Source organism: Anser brachyrhynchus, assembly GCF_964034855.1.
Source record: "Anser brachyrhynchus genome assembly, chromosome: 12".
Taxonomy (NCBI): Eukaryota; Metazoa; Chordata; class Aves; order Anseriformes; family Anatidae; genus Anser; species Anser brachyrhynchus.
Genome location: NC_137707.1, coordinates 21,962,115 through 21,979,966, shown reverse-complemented (window position 1 = coordinate 21,979,966; position 17,852 = coordinate 21,962,115). Strand labels below are relative to the sequence as shown.

At 37.1% G+C, this 17,852-nt stretch overlaps 1 protein-coding gene across 7 annotated transcripts in view; it reads left to right on the top strand.

Annotated features, from left to right (window-relative positions):
• ANKRD27 (ankyrin repeat domain 27) overlaps window positions 1–17,852 on the top strand; it is a gene marked incomplete at its 5' end in the record, with an annotated part of 63,911 nt that overhangs the window by 24,537 nt on the left and 21,522 nt on the right. For all 7 annotated transcript variants that reach the window (XR_013938284.1, XM_080552272.1, XM_080552270.1 and 4 more), the window contains 11 exons: window positions 4,215–4,345; window positions 6,584–6,694; window positions 7,770–7,926; window positions 9,444–9,598; window positions 9,917–9,976; window positions 10,071–10,124; window positions 10,212–10,277; window positions 10,352–10,428; window positions 10,800–10,921; window positions 11,796–11,874; window positions 12,729–12,861. Coding sequence is in view for 6 of the 7 variants with exons in the window: in XM_080552269.1 (XP_080408395.1) it covers window positions 4,215–4,345; window positions 6,584–6,694; window positions 7,770–7,926; window positions 9,444–9,598; window positions 9,917–9,976; window positions 10,071–10,124; window positions 10,212–10,277; window positions 10,352–10,428; window positions 10,800–10,921; window positions 11,796–11,874; window positions 12,729–12,861 (1,145 nt within the window). The remainder of the gene's footprint in view (window positions 1–4,214; window positions 4,346–6,583; window positions 6,695–7,769; window positions 7,927–9,443; window positions 9,599–9,916; window positions 9,977–10,070; window positions 10,125–10,211; window positions 10,278–10,351; window positions 10,429–10,799; window positions 10,922–11,795; window positions 11,875–12,728; window positions 12,862–17,852) is intronic.

Genomic DNA, 17,852 nt, shown 5'->3' with positions numbered 1-17,852 from the left:
AGCATTAAACAGTTCTGATAATGTATATATGGTTTTGTGCTTTTTTCTGCCCTCTTAATGTTAGTAAGTCTAAAGCTGTCCAAGGTGCAGCTAGAGGAGTAAGTCCACCACCTGCCACTTCAGTGAAATTAGATTGAAGTTGGATGTTGTGTTCTGCCAACAAATTCTCAATGGAGTGTTCTAATGTATTCCTAGAATTACTGCAACGCATTAGCTGGTGTATTCAGATGCACTTAACTTCTGAGGTGGAAAGAAATTGACTTAATCTCAAAAATGCTTGAGCCAATATTTGGGGAATCTAATGTATTCTTCTGATTCTGTGGACTTAATCTATTGAAGTGTAGCATAAAGGACTTGACTTTGCTCTAATTACTTATATTGTACACAGCTTATACATCCCCATTTCTGCCTCTCCATCAAGAATGCTGTGGATAGGTGAAGAGGAGGTTGAGGTGAATATAGCAACTTAACTGTTCAAGCTAATGAGCACTTTATCTTTCCTTTTGCATACCCACGCTATAATCATATAATATAGCCATCCACTAATGTAGCACTGAGCAGATGAAGCACTAAGAGAGGGATATTCAGAAGTGATTCTTAAATCAGTACTTGTTTGTTTACCGGTAGTTACTTGCTGCTGTGTGCAGCTTCACGTGTTCAGCTAGTAGTTGAGTCTTCAAAGTCTGCCTCTGCTCAAGCTGAGTGACAAACACTTGGATGAACTAAGAGATAAGCTCCTTTATTGGGGTTATGGCATGCTGATGGCATCTTAGTTGCATTACTGTAGCTAAAATGCCAGAATTGAACGTTTCAATGCAGTTTCTTGTGACTTGACTTCTTTTTGGAGCTCTCAAGCTCTATCATTCAACACAGTCGTTCAATAGTTGTGTAGTGAAAGAAATGTCTACCACTGAGTGTTTTAAAACTGCTTATATGTGGTAACTCATGAACCAGAACTGAAGATTGTTTCAAAATTACTGTGGTGGTCTGTGAACTGAAACAGTTCAAGTCTCTTAAGTTGAAGACTCTAGTCTCATTTTTTTCAGGTGCAAGTGATGACTTAAGAGCTGTGTGAATCAAATAATAAGTTTCATAAGAGCAAGGTTTTCTCTGGGAGTTTCCCTACCCCTCAATACATCTCTTCCACCTGTTTTGCCAAGGTGTTAAATGTTGTTCTTAATTTCTTCTTAGACAAAGCTTCTTGCTTTTTTTGATAATGAGGTACAGGTTTCTAGATAAGGGAAGTTTAAAGGATGTGTTCCTCTTTCCTCTTCTCTGCTATGGGAAGAACTCCTTGGACTTAGATTCATTAAGCTGAAAAGCTGGCAATATAGCTACTGCAATTGGAAGCACTTGTGCAGTTTTGCCTCTGCAGTCTGATGCTCAGCTGCCTTTTTGTGTCAGTGTGCTCTTATGTTATCTCCTCTGCTTCCCAGTGCATGGCATCCAAATCATCTTCTCCCACATTGTTGTGTGTAGAAGGTCTTGGCAGTCTCATCTACCACTTGACCAGATACTGAACACGAATTCACCAGTAAAGGCAGGTGAAGATGTGTTAGTGGACTAACTATGTTAATGAAAGCTTGAGAGATCATATAATCCAGCCTCCTAGCCTCACTATATCCATATCACCTTTCGTAGAGGTTTGTCTAACAGGTTCTTAAAGATTTACCATATCAGAGGCTTGATAGCTTTGCTAAGCAATCTAAAACATGTTTATCTTCTTTTGAAAGGTGTTCCTGATTTGTAATCTGAGTCTCTTTACTTAAGCTAAGGCCTGCAGATATGTTAAAAAAAAAAAAAAACTCTTATCTGCGGATACGGGGGAAAAAAAAAAGCTCTTTACTGAGACCTTGGTGCATCTGGGGATTTTTTTTACCTATTTCATGCAGTTTCTTCACCATAAGGAACATGTCTCAGATCCTGCTTCCCAGGCATCTTGCCTTTCTTGCTTAAGATTCTTCAGTCAGTTCAATCTTCCCTGAAGTGTAGCACCCAAAAAAGAGCACAGGATTCCGAAGTCTTGTCACAGCAGACTATTTTATGGGCTGCACATGTGTTCATACAGCCCTCTGCAGTGTTCAACTTGTTTGTAAGAAGTTGATGATGATTCATGTTTGGACTCCAAGCTGCAGTCATGTATGGTCTGTTGCCTAGCCTGTTGTTCAGAGAAATGTTTTCTGTAGCTGATAAGTACTGCTTAGTGAAGTCTGTCTTATCACACACCTGTGGAGTATCAGTGCTGAGATGTTCCTGCAGCAGACCTGCTGCTGCTCTGCATTGCCTCTCTTCCTTCCCACACTGCTGGCCTAGGACCTTGCATTGCATCTGCCTGATGGGAAGTGTTTACAGCAATCAGCTGTGAAATCGCTACTGATAATACTGTTGACCCATGGACTGCAATAGGACAGACCTTGTGTGAAGCTGTACTTTTACAGGACTGGATGTCTTTTACTTGCTGAACTTGGCTAGTCTTCTGAAGGTTTCAATGGATAATCCTTTTCTCTCCCATCCTCTAAGTAAACTTCAAAGCTGTGTTCCAAAACAGTTTTGGGACTGCTAACTTAATATTCTTTCACAGAAGCTCTTAATGTTGTCATTGTTTGAAAGTGGATGAACTATTTTGTTTAGAACTTCACAGGAAAACTCTGCTTGAGGCAGTTGTCTGCCACTGCCAAACTTCAGTGGTTCATGCTGAGGTTATCCAGGCTGTAAGTAACTGCTGATAACTTCATAGTGGAAATTGCCTGCAGGCTTATCTGATCATGTTTGTGTTAAGTTCTCCTTGTGCCTAATTATAAGGAAGCTTCAGACTATATGTAGATCAGTTAACAGACTGTGGATGAGGTAGCAGCATAGCTGAAACTGAAAGACTATCTAAAAATCTGTGGGATTGGGTGTATTTTTTTTCCTGCCCTATTAAACTGCCATGCAATGTTTTTGTGTCTCTTTCCTGATCTATGGAGAAGGATGTGGTTTTGGTACCGGTGCAGCATGAGGTGGTCAATATTATGAACACAACAGAATAAGCATTAGAAGTTCACACTGAGCAAGTAATGTGTGAATTATAACACTGTTGAAGAAAACAAGAAAATACTAGTTGTCTAAGGATGACCTGCTCAAACTGAAGTTCTCTTGCTCTTCTCACCTATTCCTGGGACATACAGGTGAACTTGCAGGAGGAAGTCATCCAATTTCTGTTCCTTGACTCCAGGGGGAAACGTATAAGACAGACTACTTAAGCACTTGTAAGCCTGTTAATCTCCATTCTTTAGAATAAAATAATTTTGAAGTTAGTTCAGAAAGGTCCTATTAGGATTTTTCTTGCCCTTGTGTCTAGGACATAGTTTTTATTGAGAATTAAAATGGAGGAAGTAAACAAAGGGTTCAGTGCCTCCAGAAGTCATCTTTGTCCTGTGGCTCACCTAGTGGTAGCTCTTCCAGTGCCTAGAGATTCGATTTTCTGTCTCCAGGCACTTTTGCTCACTGTTTTGCCAGATTTTGTGTCAGACTGACTTCAGATTGTTTAGACCTTTTCCATGGGAGTGGAATTGCCCACAAACATTGAATTTCGTGGTGTCTTTTAAATTATGACTTGGATATTCATATCTTCTTGTTGTACTTCTTTCCTATAAGTTCCCCTGGAAAGTTGAGGATTATTTTACACAGATTCCTGTTACACTGTCTGGTTGTCTCATTGATCTGTGTGAGTCAGTAATTGTTACATAGATAAGTCTTAAGACTGAAATGAGCATATTGTGGAAGCATCAATGTCTTGTGATGCAGTCTAATCTGCTGCAAAGGAGCAGTCAATTCATCTCTTCTGGGTTGTTTTAGAAATTAGCAGTACAAGTTACCTAGTGTGTCAAAGTGGTAATAAAGTAGATCTAAACTTCTTCCGTAAGCTTTGTCTAAACATATATGCTGTTAGACTTTTAACACCTGAAAGGGGTAAGGAAACATTATAAGGATAGCTGTGTAAAGGAAACTTTTGTGGAAAAAAAAGTTTTGTGAAAACTTCTTTCCTAATAACTTTTGTGTGACTGTAGTTACATTCATGTTAAGCATGCCATTCACAGTTCATATTAAGACCTGAAACTGCTTTTTCTCTTTGGACAAGGAATCAAACTGTTTCTGTGGTATTTCCCTATATTGTACTTTCACAGATACCATGTATGATATATTAACCATTCTTTATATGGCTTTTTTTTAAGAAAATCTCCTTGGAATATCTGAAGTCCATATGGCTATGTATGATGAAGATATCTTGAAAAATCCCTTTTATTTGGCCATTCAGAAGCGCCGTCCTGATCTCTGTACCAAAGTTGCAGAACTCCGTGGTATTGTAAGTATACAGTGTATTTAAAAGTTGCTTAATAACTAGTAGTGATATGTATTTAGATCATGTCTCCTAAGACTCATAATGATCAGTGCAAGCCTACCTGCTAACTACATGCTTATCTGCTAACATGGACCTCTCAATAAATGCATGGTAGTAAAAGATGGAAGTGTGTGCTCTTTCTAAACTTCACACAAAACTATTTTTCTTTGGTATGAACAGAGTTGTGTGTTCTTCTACTTGCTTGTAAAGCTTAAGGTAGGACTGACCTCCCGAAATTGTTGGTGGACAGACAATCACTTGTTTCTGACAGCATTTTACATAGCAAAACAAAGTTAACAAACTGAACTGGAATAAAAAAAAAATCCAGTCCTTTAAGAAGTTTGATTTGAATATTCTACAGTAAGTCTTGATCCAAATAACCCATTCCAAATGGAATATATATTTTTTATATATATTTGGAATATATACATATATATATATAATATATACATATATATTCCAAATAACCCATTTTATTGCTACTAGATTATAAATTTAAACCTTAATTGGGTAGGGCTCTTTCAATTTTTATTACCAAGGTGGTACAGGTTAGCAGAAATGCTAAAATCTGTTCACTGGTCTTATCTGTATGCTGTTATCAAATATCCTTGACATCCTTATCCTAATCTTATCCTTAATTCTTTGTATTAACTCTACTGCAGGTTTGTATGAACTTGCTAGCTCTTAGTGGGTATGGCTATTGCAGTGTTCATATGTAGAACAACAAGCATATTTCTAAATACGTGCTTACTAAAACTGAATATATAGTGATTTGTATAGGTTAAGAAGAATACAGGAGAACGTGAACAATGAATGGTTGAGCACTTAGCTTGTTAACGCAAGAATCTGTCAAATATTTGCAGAACTCAGTGTGCAATTAATATTTAAAAATAGTCTCTGTTCTCAAGTCTGACCTCTTACGCTGGTGATTCTGGTACTGATAATGGCATTGCTTTACATTGCTAGGATAAAAGTTTTTGTATTGAGTCATTGTCATTTCTGAAGAAAAAAAATCTTATTTTAGGAGTAGAATTGTCTTGAAGGCACCATTTCTGGAAGTTTCTAAGTACAGGAAGAACTCGGAACATTTGCTTCATGTTCCTTACCAATGAGAGATCTTTTCAGCGTGTATAATGTGTACCTTGTATTGAAGGGAACACCACTCTTCTGTTAGAGTACTGACTTCATGCTTCCTTCACTTTTTTTTTCTAATTGCATTATACTTTCCTGTAATTAGAAAGTGCCGATCCATTGCTATACTCCAAAGTACTTAAGTTCCTCTGATTGAAAAAATTTAGTCTGAGTGGAGAATAATATGATTAAAAGAAAATTCTAAGACTGATTGGGTTAATAATAGGAATGTAGATTTTGTACTGAAGTCAAGATGCTTAAGATGACGTTATTTGCCAGCTACTGGTAGTTATTTTGGTTACCTCAATAGACAAACGGTGAGTTCGGGCAGGCTCTATTATAGATAAATGCCTGTTACTGTATTAAATCAGATGTGCATGTTAAGTTACGATTTAGTCACGCTAAAGGTTAATGTGACAAAAAGGACAAACTTTCAAAAAGGAATGAAGTTTTCAGTATCCTTTTGCTCTGTTTTGTGTATCAAAACAGTCTAGTTCTGATCTGGTTATGCCTGGAGTATCACTAAGAAATAAATTGGCAGTACCAACAGGTTGTTCAGGTTGAAAACTAGACTTGTGTAGTGTATGCAAATGTTAAAATGTGTCTTGCTTACTAATTAAGAATGTGTCCATCTGCCAATCTTTTAGTTACAGTAGACCCAAGTTGATTTTTAACTTAGGTTTATTCTTCATTCAGATAGGATTTCCTTTTAGTTTGAAAATATATTGCAATTTTACTAGCTGCCATGTTCAGATCATTCAGATGACTGGTGCAGGTAACTTATATGGGATTTCATCTCCTCACTATTGTTTGCTTCAGTTCCATCTGTTGTCATTCAGATAAGTCACAAAATTAAACTGTAGTTAGCTATATGTCTAAGAATGGCTTTTCCTTTTTATTAAAAAAAAAAACAAACTGAAAACAGCTGTCAGTTGCCACACTTGCTGGTAAATATGTATAAGCCAGATTTAACTGCGTGCCTCTAAAGGAGTACAAAAGGCAAAAGCAGTCAGGGTTTAGCTGGTGATGTATTGCATTTGTCTCTGAGTTGTGTGTTTGGTTTTTTTCCAGGTATTAGTTCCATGCAAAGGAAGCCTTTCAAGCAACAGTATTTCTACCTGCCAGTTTGAATCCTATGTTTTGAAGCCACTAGAGGAAAATTTTCAGACCTTAAATGGAAAGGTAGTTCTGTTTTGATATCTGAATGTGGCTTGGGGACACTCCAGTAAATGATTCGCTGCAGTTGGTGACTGACAGTGTGAACTAATGGTTACAGGAGCTAGTGAGGAGTTATAGCTAACTTGCAAAAGAAGTACGTTGCCCATCTAAGCCGGTTCTAAGGGTTATATTGCTTTCTAGCAAAAGCTGAGTTTTGGCACGTATACAAGAATAGTTGTCCTGTTTAGATGGTGTTGCTGCCTCTCATTTTCAGCTTATTACTTTGTCAAGCTTGTCTGTGGTTTTTTTAGCTATTCTATCTTTGTGAACAAAATGGGTCATCCCCACTTGTGGCTGTTAGGAATTTTATTGCAAGGCAGAAGGGCTGTTATCACTTAGTTAACTACATCTTTAGCTTTCAGGCAAATAGTAGCTTGCCTATATTGTATGCGGATTCAAGCTCACCAATGCTTAAGACAATTTGGATGGTATTGAGTTGTATCTGAGGCCTGATTAATTAATTCAATAAATAGAGTAGAAATTTATTCTAAAGACAAGGCATGATAACCAATGCTAGCACTGCATAGGCTTTTGATGAATTTTTTAACTTGTCGTTTTTGCAATACAGTCTGAGATATTGCATTGGTTTGCAAGCAGTCATCTAGATCCTCCTACTGCAGATATTCACAGTAGAATTGCTTTAGAAGATGAGCATGAAAAACGTAGACAAGATATATGGTATTTTTCTGAAGCTGGGCTCTGGACTTCAAATATAAGTTGTTTTTTGGTTTCCTTTCTACTAAAAGTGCTTTAAAATCTGCAAATAGTCACTTAGTTTGTAGGATGTCAGAAACCTCTTGTAATAGTGAGCTTGTAAGGAAAGTGGGTATAAGCAAGGTTAAACTACCTGTTGCAGGCTGAAGGAATTCCAGCTTCAGTCTACACAGCATGAGGATACAAAAAAAATCACAAATCTGTGGCTTTCTTGTCTTGCAAGATTCTCTTCTTTCCTTGAAAATATAACTATGCAATGCAGAAGTCAGTAATTGTTTTGTTTTTTTTTGAAGGAGTTTTACACTATCTTTTTTTTTTGTTTCAGGAGATCTTCATACAAGGAAACCTCATCGTTTTAGGAACTGGTTTTAGTCACCATCTCTCAGTCCCTGTACTTTTTGAAGAAACATTTTACAATGAAAAAGAAGAGAGCTTTAGTATTTTGTGCATAGCTCATCCACTGGAAAAAACAGAAAGCTCAGGTATGTATTGGAGTGATAAGTCTTGTTTGCATGGTGAATAAATTAGTGTCTTTGTTTAATACATTTTCTTCATTCTGAAAAATGCTGGCTTGGTTAAACTCCCAGTACTTACTAACATGCTGATGTGGATGCTGGTATGTTGGTGGAAAGACATATTAAGTTGCTGTAGTTAAGCAACATATTAAGTTGCTATAAGTTAAGACATTAAGTTGCTATAGTTCAGTCTATATATCCCAGTCTCCACAGTTTAAAAAAAAAAAGTGGAAAACCTGATCCAGCTTGATTTTTTTTTTAGCAGTGCTCTGTTTAGTGTTGACTGCTTAAAAGTAGTATTTAATCTCTTAAACATGATATCTGTTTTCAGATGTAAGGTGGATGCACAAGACTGGATTGAAATAAATTTTCACAGTCACTGCAGTGTTTAGATGTTGTATTGCATAGCTACAAAGCAGTGCATCTGGTGGTTGTCTCCCCATTTTGTTGAATCTGTTACTTTTTGGCCTAGCATTGAAAATCCTCTTGATGAGGCCGGAACACTATTTCCAAGGTTATTAAAGTTTTGAATGTATCAGGGTTTCCTTGTGAAATTTTATTAGAAATCTGTGTTAGCTAATTAAAAGTAACTGAAGCTACTTAAAACACATGCTTTTTCTGAAATAGAAGGATCTGGTCTTAATACATAACGTCCATTTGAAATAAATAATGACAAAATGAAGTGATGCCAGACAAGTGTGAAAACAGTACTGTGAGGGAAGTATGAAAGGAAGTTATTCTAGAGAAAATACATATAGACTTAAACTATAAATATTAATGCATGTATAAAAATATTCTTGTGGAGTTCCTTTTTTTTGCTATTATTTACTGTAGTTGTATAGCGGTCTTTCAGAAGTGAGGTAACTTGTAATTTTAAAGTAATTTGAAATGAATGAGAGCTAAGCCTGTTATTAGCTAGCCTTTGGTTGCAAATGAAGGGTTTACCTAGAGAAATTTTCATTAAAAAAATACATGAATTTGAAGTGAGGGATCCGACTGTGTTATTCAGAAGGAAAGTGGATTTGGTTTAATGTTTACATGGAGCAATTTTGCCCTCCCATTCAGAGAAAATTTTTCAGAAAAGAACAGGTTATGTAAAAATCCAAAATGTTTTTTTTACAGCTTGCTTAGAGCACACTGACTTCCTGCATGGGTATTCAGTCAATACGTTGATGTGCTTTTCTTTCAGGCCTGTGCAATGCAAGTTGAGTTGTGTATGTGGCAATAAATTACCACATGGCAAAAAAGCATGCGAAATCAGTTCTAGCTATTCCGAACAAATGCTTGATGTCAAAGGCAAAAGAGCCAGCTCTAAATGTGGTTATTTAATTGCATTAAGTTCTCTTAGTTAAAAGCAACACAGTTAAAAGAATATTAAGTTGAATTAACGTTTCATTGCACACAAGTTGGCTAGGTATCTAGGGACAGAAAGTACTTTACCATGCTTACATATTCAATGAATTAACTCTTGGGTTTTGTTTTAGGTGAATCTACAGCTTCATCAAATTCCTATTCTCTTAAAAATATTGAAGATGTTAGAGAATTCTTGGGAAGGCACTGTGAGAGATTTGATAAATACATAGGATCTTTCTACCGAACATTTAAAGAACATGAAAGGAAAAATCTCCGCCACTACATAGTCAGTATCTTGTTGCTTGATGTTTAATTTACTAAATATAATTCCTGTCACTGCTTTAGATATCTTTGTCCTGAGATTTTGTGTCAATCTTCCAGAGTTGTGGGAAAGGTGCGAAGGAAGAAAGAATTTGTAATTGCGAATTACAACATCTTAACTGTCAGGTTAAGGCAGTTGTTCTAGCTAAAAATCTTATCTTGCTGTGGTTGATACTGTATGCTTCTAAGGCAGGAGAAATTTCCTTTCTTTGCTTGCTTATGCTCTGTTGCTTCGAGCCAGATTAGCCCAAATCTAAAAACCTTTTATTTTTTTCCTCTTCAGGATTCTGTCAATGCGCTTTATACCAAATGTCTCCAGCATCTTTTGAGAGATTCACACTTGGTAAATACTTCATTTAATGCACAGTACATGGTGTTACTTAAGCAATAAACTGCCTAACTTCTGCTGTTTTTTTGGCTTTTCTTTCTTTTTTTAGAAGATGCTTGCAAAGCAAGAAGAGCAGATGAATATGATTAAACAAGCAGTTGAAGTAAGCTTTTGAAATTAAGGAAAATAATTGGCAAACTATTTTAACTGTTCCTTTTATGCTTAAACTACTGTGTTTCTTTCCCCACAGATGTATATCCACCATGCTATTTATGATCTAGTCTTTAAATATGTGGGGACTATTGAGGCAAGTGAGGTGAGTTTCTTTGCTAAAGATTAGTTACATTAGTTCAATGCATTTTAAAAACCTGTTGTTTTTCTATTGATTAGGATGCTGCTTTCAACAAAATCACGAGGAGCCTTCAAGACCTCCATCAAAAAGACATTGGAGTAAAGTCTGAGTTCAGGTGAGAGATGAGTGTAGATTTTTGAGCTGTCACTGAGATCCTATCTTAAATGGGTCTCAGGCAGGCCAAAAAGTGTAATCCTTCAGACAATAGCAGACTTATTTTTCTATTCATTTGAAATAGAAAAATAAAGCTTTGCAAGTGTTATGTTAGGGCAGCTGTTGTGCTGATCTTTATCTCCTTTTCTTTTGTGTTCTTGTGCCTAAGGTTCACTCTACAGGGTGCAGAAGTGCAAATGTACTTGGAGTGGGGATGGAAATTTTTTTATGCCATTTTTCATTTCAGCTCTGAATACGTTCAAACTTTGGTTTTGGACATCCTGCACAGGAGCCGTGATGTATGCTAACAATTTATTTCAAATTATTTCATAGTTTTAATATACCACGCGCAAAACGAGAACTGGGTCAGCTGAACAAATGTACTTCCCCTCAACAGAAGCTACTTTGCCTACGAAAAGTGGTGCAAATTATTATGCAGTCCCCTAGCCAAAGAGGTCAGTAAATAGTGAATTAATTGATTTTAAGCTTTATTTTTCTTAGCCATTATGCACAAAGCACTTTGGTATGTAAACAGCTGTTTGAATTAGTCTTGTGGGCTAGCAGTGAGATTGGGGTCTATTTTGCAGGTGTTCAAAAAAGCAGAATGGATGTGAGATAGATGCTTCCCCATGATGTGAGATGGGGTACTTGGTTAGGTGTGTGTTTTGGCTAGAGCATCTGAGAAGTTTGTACGTGTTAGGACGCTTTCTCATGTAGAAGAAATGAGGGTGATCCATTTTAATGATCTAGCAGCAATCCTCAGTGTTTCTTGTCTGTGCTCTGTGATAATCTTGAAATCAATACTGTTGAGATGCATCTTCTGCAATGTGCACTATTGAGGGGGTGGTCAGACAGGCTTTCCATCTGTTGTATTCAAAGTGCCACTGAATTCACAGAAATCATTCTGTGATAGGCTTGCCTTTCTGTGATGGACCTCCTAATCTGATACTTATTTTATCAAGCCTGGAAAGAGAAGATAATACCTACTAGGTAAATGGAGCAGTATCCTAAACTAGTGCTTCCTTCGCAGCATCCTTTCCTTTCTTCAGGAAGACTCTTGGGATATGGAAAAGCATGTCAACTTAAAGGGTAGCATTTGCCATCAAGAAGTTTTGAGCTAGTGCTTTGTCTCCTCCTGTGTAGAAAGGAGGGAATGCTAATCAAATACTGCAACTGTATTTATTTTTTGGCTCCTGGCAGCCTATTTTGAAGGGACATTGAGAACATACTTTTGAAAGGCTGCTTTGGTTACTTAATACACTGTCTACTAAGAGAGCTGATCCTTAATCTTAAGAGGCATGACTAATATATGTAATTTCTTTCTTCTAGTTAACATGGAAGCTGTGTGTGCAGATGATCTTCTCTCTGTTTTGCTTTATTTACTTGTAAAAACAGAAATCCCAAACTGGTATGTAACTTCTTCGGCTATACATAGCTCAATTGTATTTTACATAACGGTGCTGTAGGGGCAAATGTTTCTGGATATTTAGTAACAACCTACCCAAAGTGTAAGAGGGGCTTCTGTAATGCAATAAGCTATTTTTAGTAGGACAAACAGCAAAGATGTGTTAAATGTAACAGAATTAAGGGCCTATCAGGAATTCTGGAAGTGCTATCAGGAAGTGCTGTATGTTTTGATTCCCAGTCTAGAAAACAATTTTAATGGGGGGATCTTCCATTTGCTGGATCTGCGTGTCCCATATAGACTTCATCTATGATGGAACTATAACCTTTATGCAGTTTCTATGTGCTCGATGCACTTTGTGTAGAGAAATAGTTTGAATGCTTAATTGCTTGCTTCTAGTTCATGCCCTTCTATTTATCTCACACCACTGCCAGGAAAAATGTATCTAAACCTTTCATCTGTACCTGAACTGAGTTGTTGTGTTGGTGTATCCAATATCTCAGATATTAGCATTTTTTCATTAATATGTAGATATTAATTTACACTGGTGCTTATGATGCTCGAAACAGTAACATGCTTGAAACTTACGATGTGCTTTCTTACCACTGTCCTTATCCCGTCCTTCATGTTCTTTATATCCAATTCTTAAATTTTTATCGGACAGTTAAAAGAAGTAGTGTTCTGATCCATTCACAAAGCTCAAAACAGCTGTGATTTTGCTAGCCTAACAATTTCTTTAGAAGCTTTTTCATAACCCGCATTTACTGCATGCCTGGACTGCCTAAGATGAGTTGCTGTATTAAAGCACATCTTGCTATAGTGACATCTTCTTTAGTGGCTTTAACTTTTTATTTCAGGATGGCCAACTTGAGTTACATCAAGAACTTCAGGCTTTGCAGTTCAGTGAAGGATGAATTGGGATACTGTCTAACCTCAATTGAGGCTGCAATAGAATATATACGACAAGGCAACCTCTCTGACAGATCAACAGTAAGCTACTCTTAAAAGTCTGTTAAATGTGATTTTGATAAACTTGTTGGACTGTAACACTGTAGGGGTAAATTGGTCAGAAGAAGCAAACAGCTAATATAAGCTCCTTTTTTTCCCTACTTTAAGGAATTGGTTAGGAGGCAACTGTACCTGAAGCAGAAGCTAAAATATTAGAATGGAGTCCTAGTGCTGTAGCAAAACTTGTTTGCTGTACACTCCTAGAGGAAGTAGTTAAATGTTAAGTTTGCCTCTTCATATGATCAGAAAAAATGACAGATCTATTTTCAACAGCTGAATTTTCAATAAGCTTTTAATACCTCCTGTGGTTGTGAAAGCAATGCAGTATGTCAGAGTAGGCATAGCTCAAGCTTACACACACTTTTGTTAATTTTATAAAACCTGGCTAGCAGAATGGAGATTGCAGTGTAATGTAAAATCAGTAAATCTTCATAGTGTTTAAATACCGAGTGTTTGCAGTGTAGATGACTCTGCACCAAGTTGATAGTTTAATGGGAGTGCAGGACTATATGATATTAGGTGGTGCTTGAAGGTCAAGTTTGGCTCTTAGTGTTTCTAACCTAGCAGGGTTAGGAAGCTTGTGGATGTGTAAGTTATTTGCTGCTGTGCAGCTAGACCTTCTGTTAATCAGGTCAAATCCCTGCAGGCCAATCAAGGATGATACTGATGTGACTTTAGAAACTTTTGTAATCTTAAAACTTTTTAGCTTATTTATTAAAAGAATCCAGTCTTAACTATTCCTCATAAAAAAAAAATCTACTATTGCAAAACTAGATTTTTGTGATCTGATGTGGAAATCAAAAGGAGTGAACTCAGAATTGGAATGAATTCAATATGTCTCAGTCTGCCCAACTGTAAAGCAGGGGCTGGCACTGGCTCAGTGTGCAGTGCTTGGGATGGGACAACATGGGGCACAATCTTTAAAGAAAAAACACTTACCTGTCATTTTATTCATTTGCTGGTTTTGGTTTTGTTCTTTTCTGGGATCTTTCCATGAACTTGTCATGCATGAGTTTTTGTACACAAAAAAAAGCACTTTCATTTTGTGTGTAAAGAGACTGTGGTATTTCTTGTTTGTATTGTATCTAATTCTGTTTAAGAAAAAAAAATAAAAATGTTGGTTGAAAAGGAAAACAACCTGCCAGTCAACTTTGCTTCCTGCAGTCGCTTGGCTGTCATTAATAATCAACGTACAAATAGCAATGCTGATGGTCTGGATGGAGAACTGAAGCCAAAGTAGAACTGTCTTCCACAAAAATGTGAGCAAGTTGGAGAAAATAAACTACTTCCTGTGAAATGCCTGGTCCTATCCTTCCTTACATGGCTGAGGATAGCATTCTTTTACTGGGGTTGCCCTCTGACTATAGCTTCTTGATAAATGCTGCTGCCAGTAAAATGGACTTATTTCTCTGGGAGGTGTTTGTCTTGAAATATGAGAGATGAAATATCTCTGTGCAATTGACATAAGGGCAGTCTCATACTGCTTATATTAGTGTCTGCCTGCTCTTATGAACAATGCATATTAGTGCAATGTTTCCTTCCATATCTCAGCTGGAAGAGCTCCAGGCTTGGAGTGCTAGTTTCCTGCTTTCTACTTTCAGTGAGTGTATAGGGAGCAAACAATGTGAAAGGCAGAGTAAAGGAGGGGAGTTCCCAGGTGTCAATGTGACTTGAAGATTAGATGGAAAAACAGCAGAACCCTGAAGAGAAGGAAATGAATGACCCTTTGCTCTCTAACACAGATGAAAATAAAAGAGCTGCACTACCCTTTTCCCTGGTGTAAATGGAAAAGGAGAAGAAGGTAGCAGGCAATGAGGAGACAAACTAGGTAGCAGGTAGCTCCTTGACAGAAAGTGAGGAAGGGGAGTGAGGAGGTGGGAGAACATGGCAGGAACTTCTGATGGAATTGCTGTCACTTCAGAGACTTATTAGTTGAGATACTTCGTACTTCCTTTATCCTATAGTAAAAGCTGCTTTGACCTTCAAGGGGCAGCAGTTGTCAGGTTGATGTCCCATGGCTTCTGTCTCCAGATTGTGCTCAAAGGGGTTGTGGGATCTGAGCAGGAACATTGCTGTGCCCTTGGCCTTCATTACAGCCCCTCATGTGGCTACATTTAATTTTATAGATGGCTTCAGATGGAGCTTCCGGCAGCTGATGAATGCTTTTTTTCCAGTCCCTAATGAAGCTAATTACAGAAGGAGAACTCTGCAGGGAACTAGTGTACCTTGTGGGATAATGGGCATATCACCTTCATGTCAGTAAGCACTTGGAAACCTGCCGAATTCCTTCACCCAAGATGATGTGAGTCTTGGAGAGACATTTTGGGTGGGGTTCAAGAGGAGGAGAGAAGTATGGAACTGATGGCACAAGAGAACTCCATATTATTTTCTGGTGCTTGTCAAATTTATTTAGTGGGATTCCAGTTAATGAGTATTGGATCCTTGTTAAATTTCTATGCACAGCTAGTATGTAGCAAGACCTAGCTCAGAAGGTTGAGGCAGGGAGCTGGTAAGAGCCATACACTAGAAAATCAGTAGTATTTAGACTTTTGCATAGAAAAAGCTGTAGGTGACCATGAAGTTGGAACTGAAGAAGTGCACGTAGGAGAGATCAGGAAAGGAAGACTAAGGAAGCTGAGGATAATAAAGTTTTTGGGATGAAGAGTGGGAGATCCTGGGAGATCCTTTTTGCAAGTCCTGAATTATCTATGGAAATCGTCTTGGATTAGGTCTATTTGTAGATATACCCTTATAGGTACATATCTTTTTTCTATGTATAGAAAATAGCGTTAGATAAAAAGCTCATTAATATTTGGTTGTATATCCAAATCCAGGGGATCAGATTTTAAATCTAGGTGATACAGATTTAAAATAAATCTGTCATACCAGAAAAAGTACCATTCTAAGCAAAACTTTATGTAACTCCTGGAGTTGAAGTAAAGCTGTTACAAGCAATTTTGTCTTTGAAGGCCTTATTTTGCTTGATATTTCGACCAATATCTAATTCTTCTGCCATTTCTTTTTTTCCCACTTTCTTACTATTTTTAAAACACAGGGTTTCACCTGAGATGGACTTTTTTCTGATTCATATAATAAAATAAAGGTCTTCTCTCTGTGTAAGGATTGCTGTCTTAAATTGCCCTTTGAATTTTCACACGCTGTGGAAGGGACAATATTAAAAGTACGCTAAGTTTTATTGGTTATTTGGATTCTGAGGGGGAAAAATGCAAAACATGGGAGCAGCTCATGAAGCTCTGATGAGAGTTTTCAGAAACTGACATCTGTAGTAAAGCTTTAACATTTTTTCTAGTTAATAAAAGTTTTTGATCTTTTGATCATTTATTCCTGATCACACTGAAGAATCTATGTAAGGAGATCGCCATTTACATGCCTTGTAATTCTGGAAAGACAACACGTAGATATCTTTTGCTGAAGTACTTAGGTTTGAAAAATCAGTGAAGATCATCACTTTCATGCATCTAAACACAAAACCAGTAAAAATAATTTCAGATCAGCCAACAGCTTATTCTTCATAATAAGGTGAAGTCTGTGCTAATGTTTTTTCACCCTTCAGTACAAGGAAAAAAGTGTTTCTTACCTTAGCATAAATAGCCCAATATAGCATGCCTACCCAAATAGTTTATGCTTTAAAAACTGTCAGTTCAATTATATTATAAGGGAGGGAGAGCTTATAAACATACAACCACATGGCTGTGTAGATGTGTTAGGAATGTACAAACTGACTTGACTAGTGAATTTACAAAGAGACCTTTATGAAAGAGATTTTAATGTTGTGATAGGGAACAGATCTATATTATTCTGATTGTAGCTGCTCAGTTTCTACTGTGATCTTGGATAATTTTCTATTATAAAATCTATATGTATATTTAAAGTACTTAAAGAAATTCTGTTTATAGACAATTTACCATAGACAACTTACCATGAAGTACAGATCTCAGCTATTATCTCTGTAGACCTCACAAACACATTTCTAACAATGTTATTGGCTCTAACAACGGAGGGCTTTTTGGACAGTTTTACAAGAGACATCTGTGCTGATTTTTGAAATTCCTTAATGAAATTTCTAGAAAATCCTAACTTAATTTTTGGTGTTCAAGTGACCTTGTTTAGTTGCAGTTCAGTAGTTTCTGAAAGTTCATGCTGACTTCCTACTCACGTTAAGAGCTAAGTCAGACATTATTTATATCTGGTATTTACTGTAGAAACCACAGCATAGATCTTAAACTGTCAAAGTTGATCTGATAATTGTGTGTTCATCTTAACTGCAGTGATCTTCAGTTTGGTGGATGCTGGGAGTCTTGCCATTTTTAGGGGTTTAGTTGATTGTGGTCAACCGCTGCCTGTGGTTGGCAATGAATGTCATTTCTTTGGTTATATTCGGATGATGACTACGTGTAAATGTTTTCATCTACTTTATGTGAAGAAAAGTGTTTTCTTTGGATTAAGGTTTTATTTCATGTGATGTTCAATGCTGCCATTTCAAAATATTACTTGAGAATTTTCTCCTGTTTTTGGAAGCGTATATATTCTTCTAAAGTATATCTTCAGATTTCTCAGAAAATAGGAGCTGCCATTGTGGGGGTTGAGCTACATGTCTGCTTAGATGAATCTGCTCTTTTCAAGAAACTGGTAGGAAACTCAATACAAGTGAGTCTGGTGCAGAGTAATACTTCACGTGGCGTAACCTTTTATTTTCCAGTACCCAGCAGAGAGTTCATGAGTGTCTTTGAGTTAGAGTTACAACTGGGTCATCCCGTTTAGTGGCCACCAGTAGGCGTGCCTTACGTGAATTTGTCAAATGGCTTTTTGACTCTATTTATATTTTTGACATTGGCAGCACCTATGTCAGTGAGTTCCACAGCAAGAGAACATTTTCTCCTCTCTTGCTTCTTTCTGCTCCCTTCCCAAACCTAATATGATGATTTTGTTGGGTGTCACAGTTTTTTGAGGAA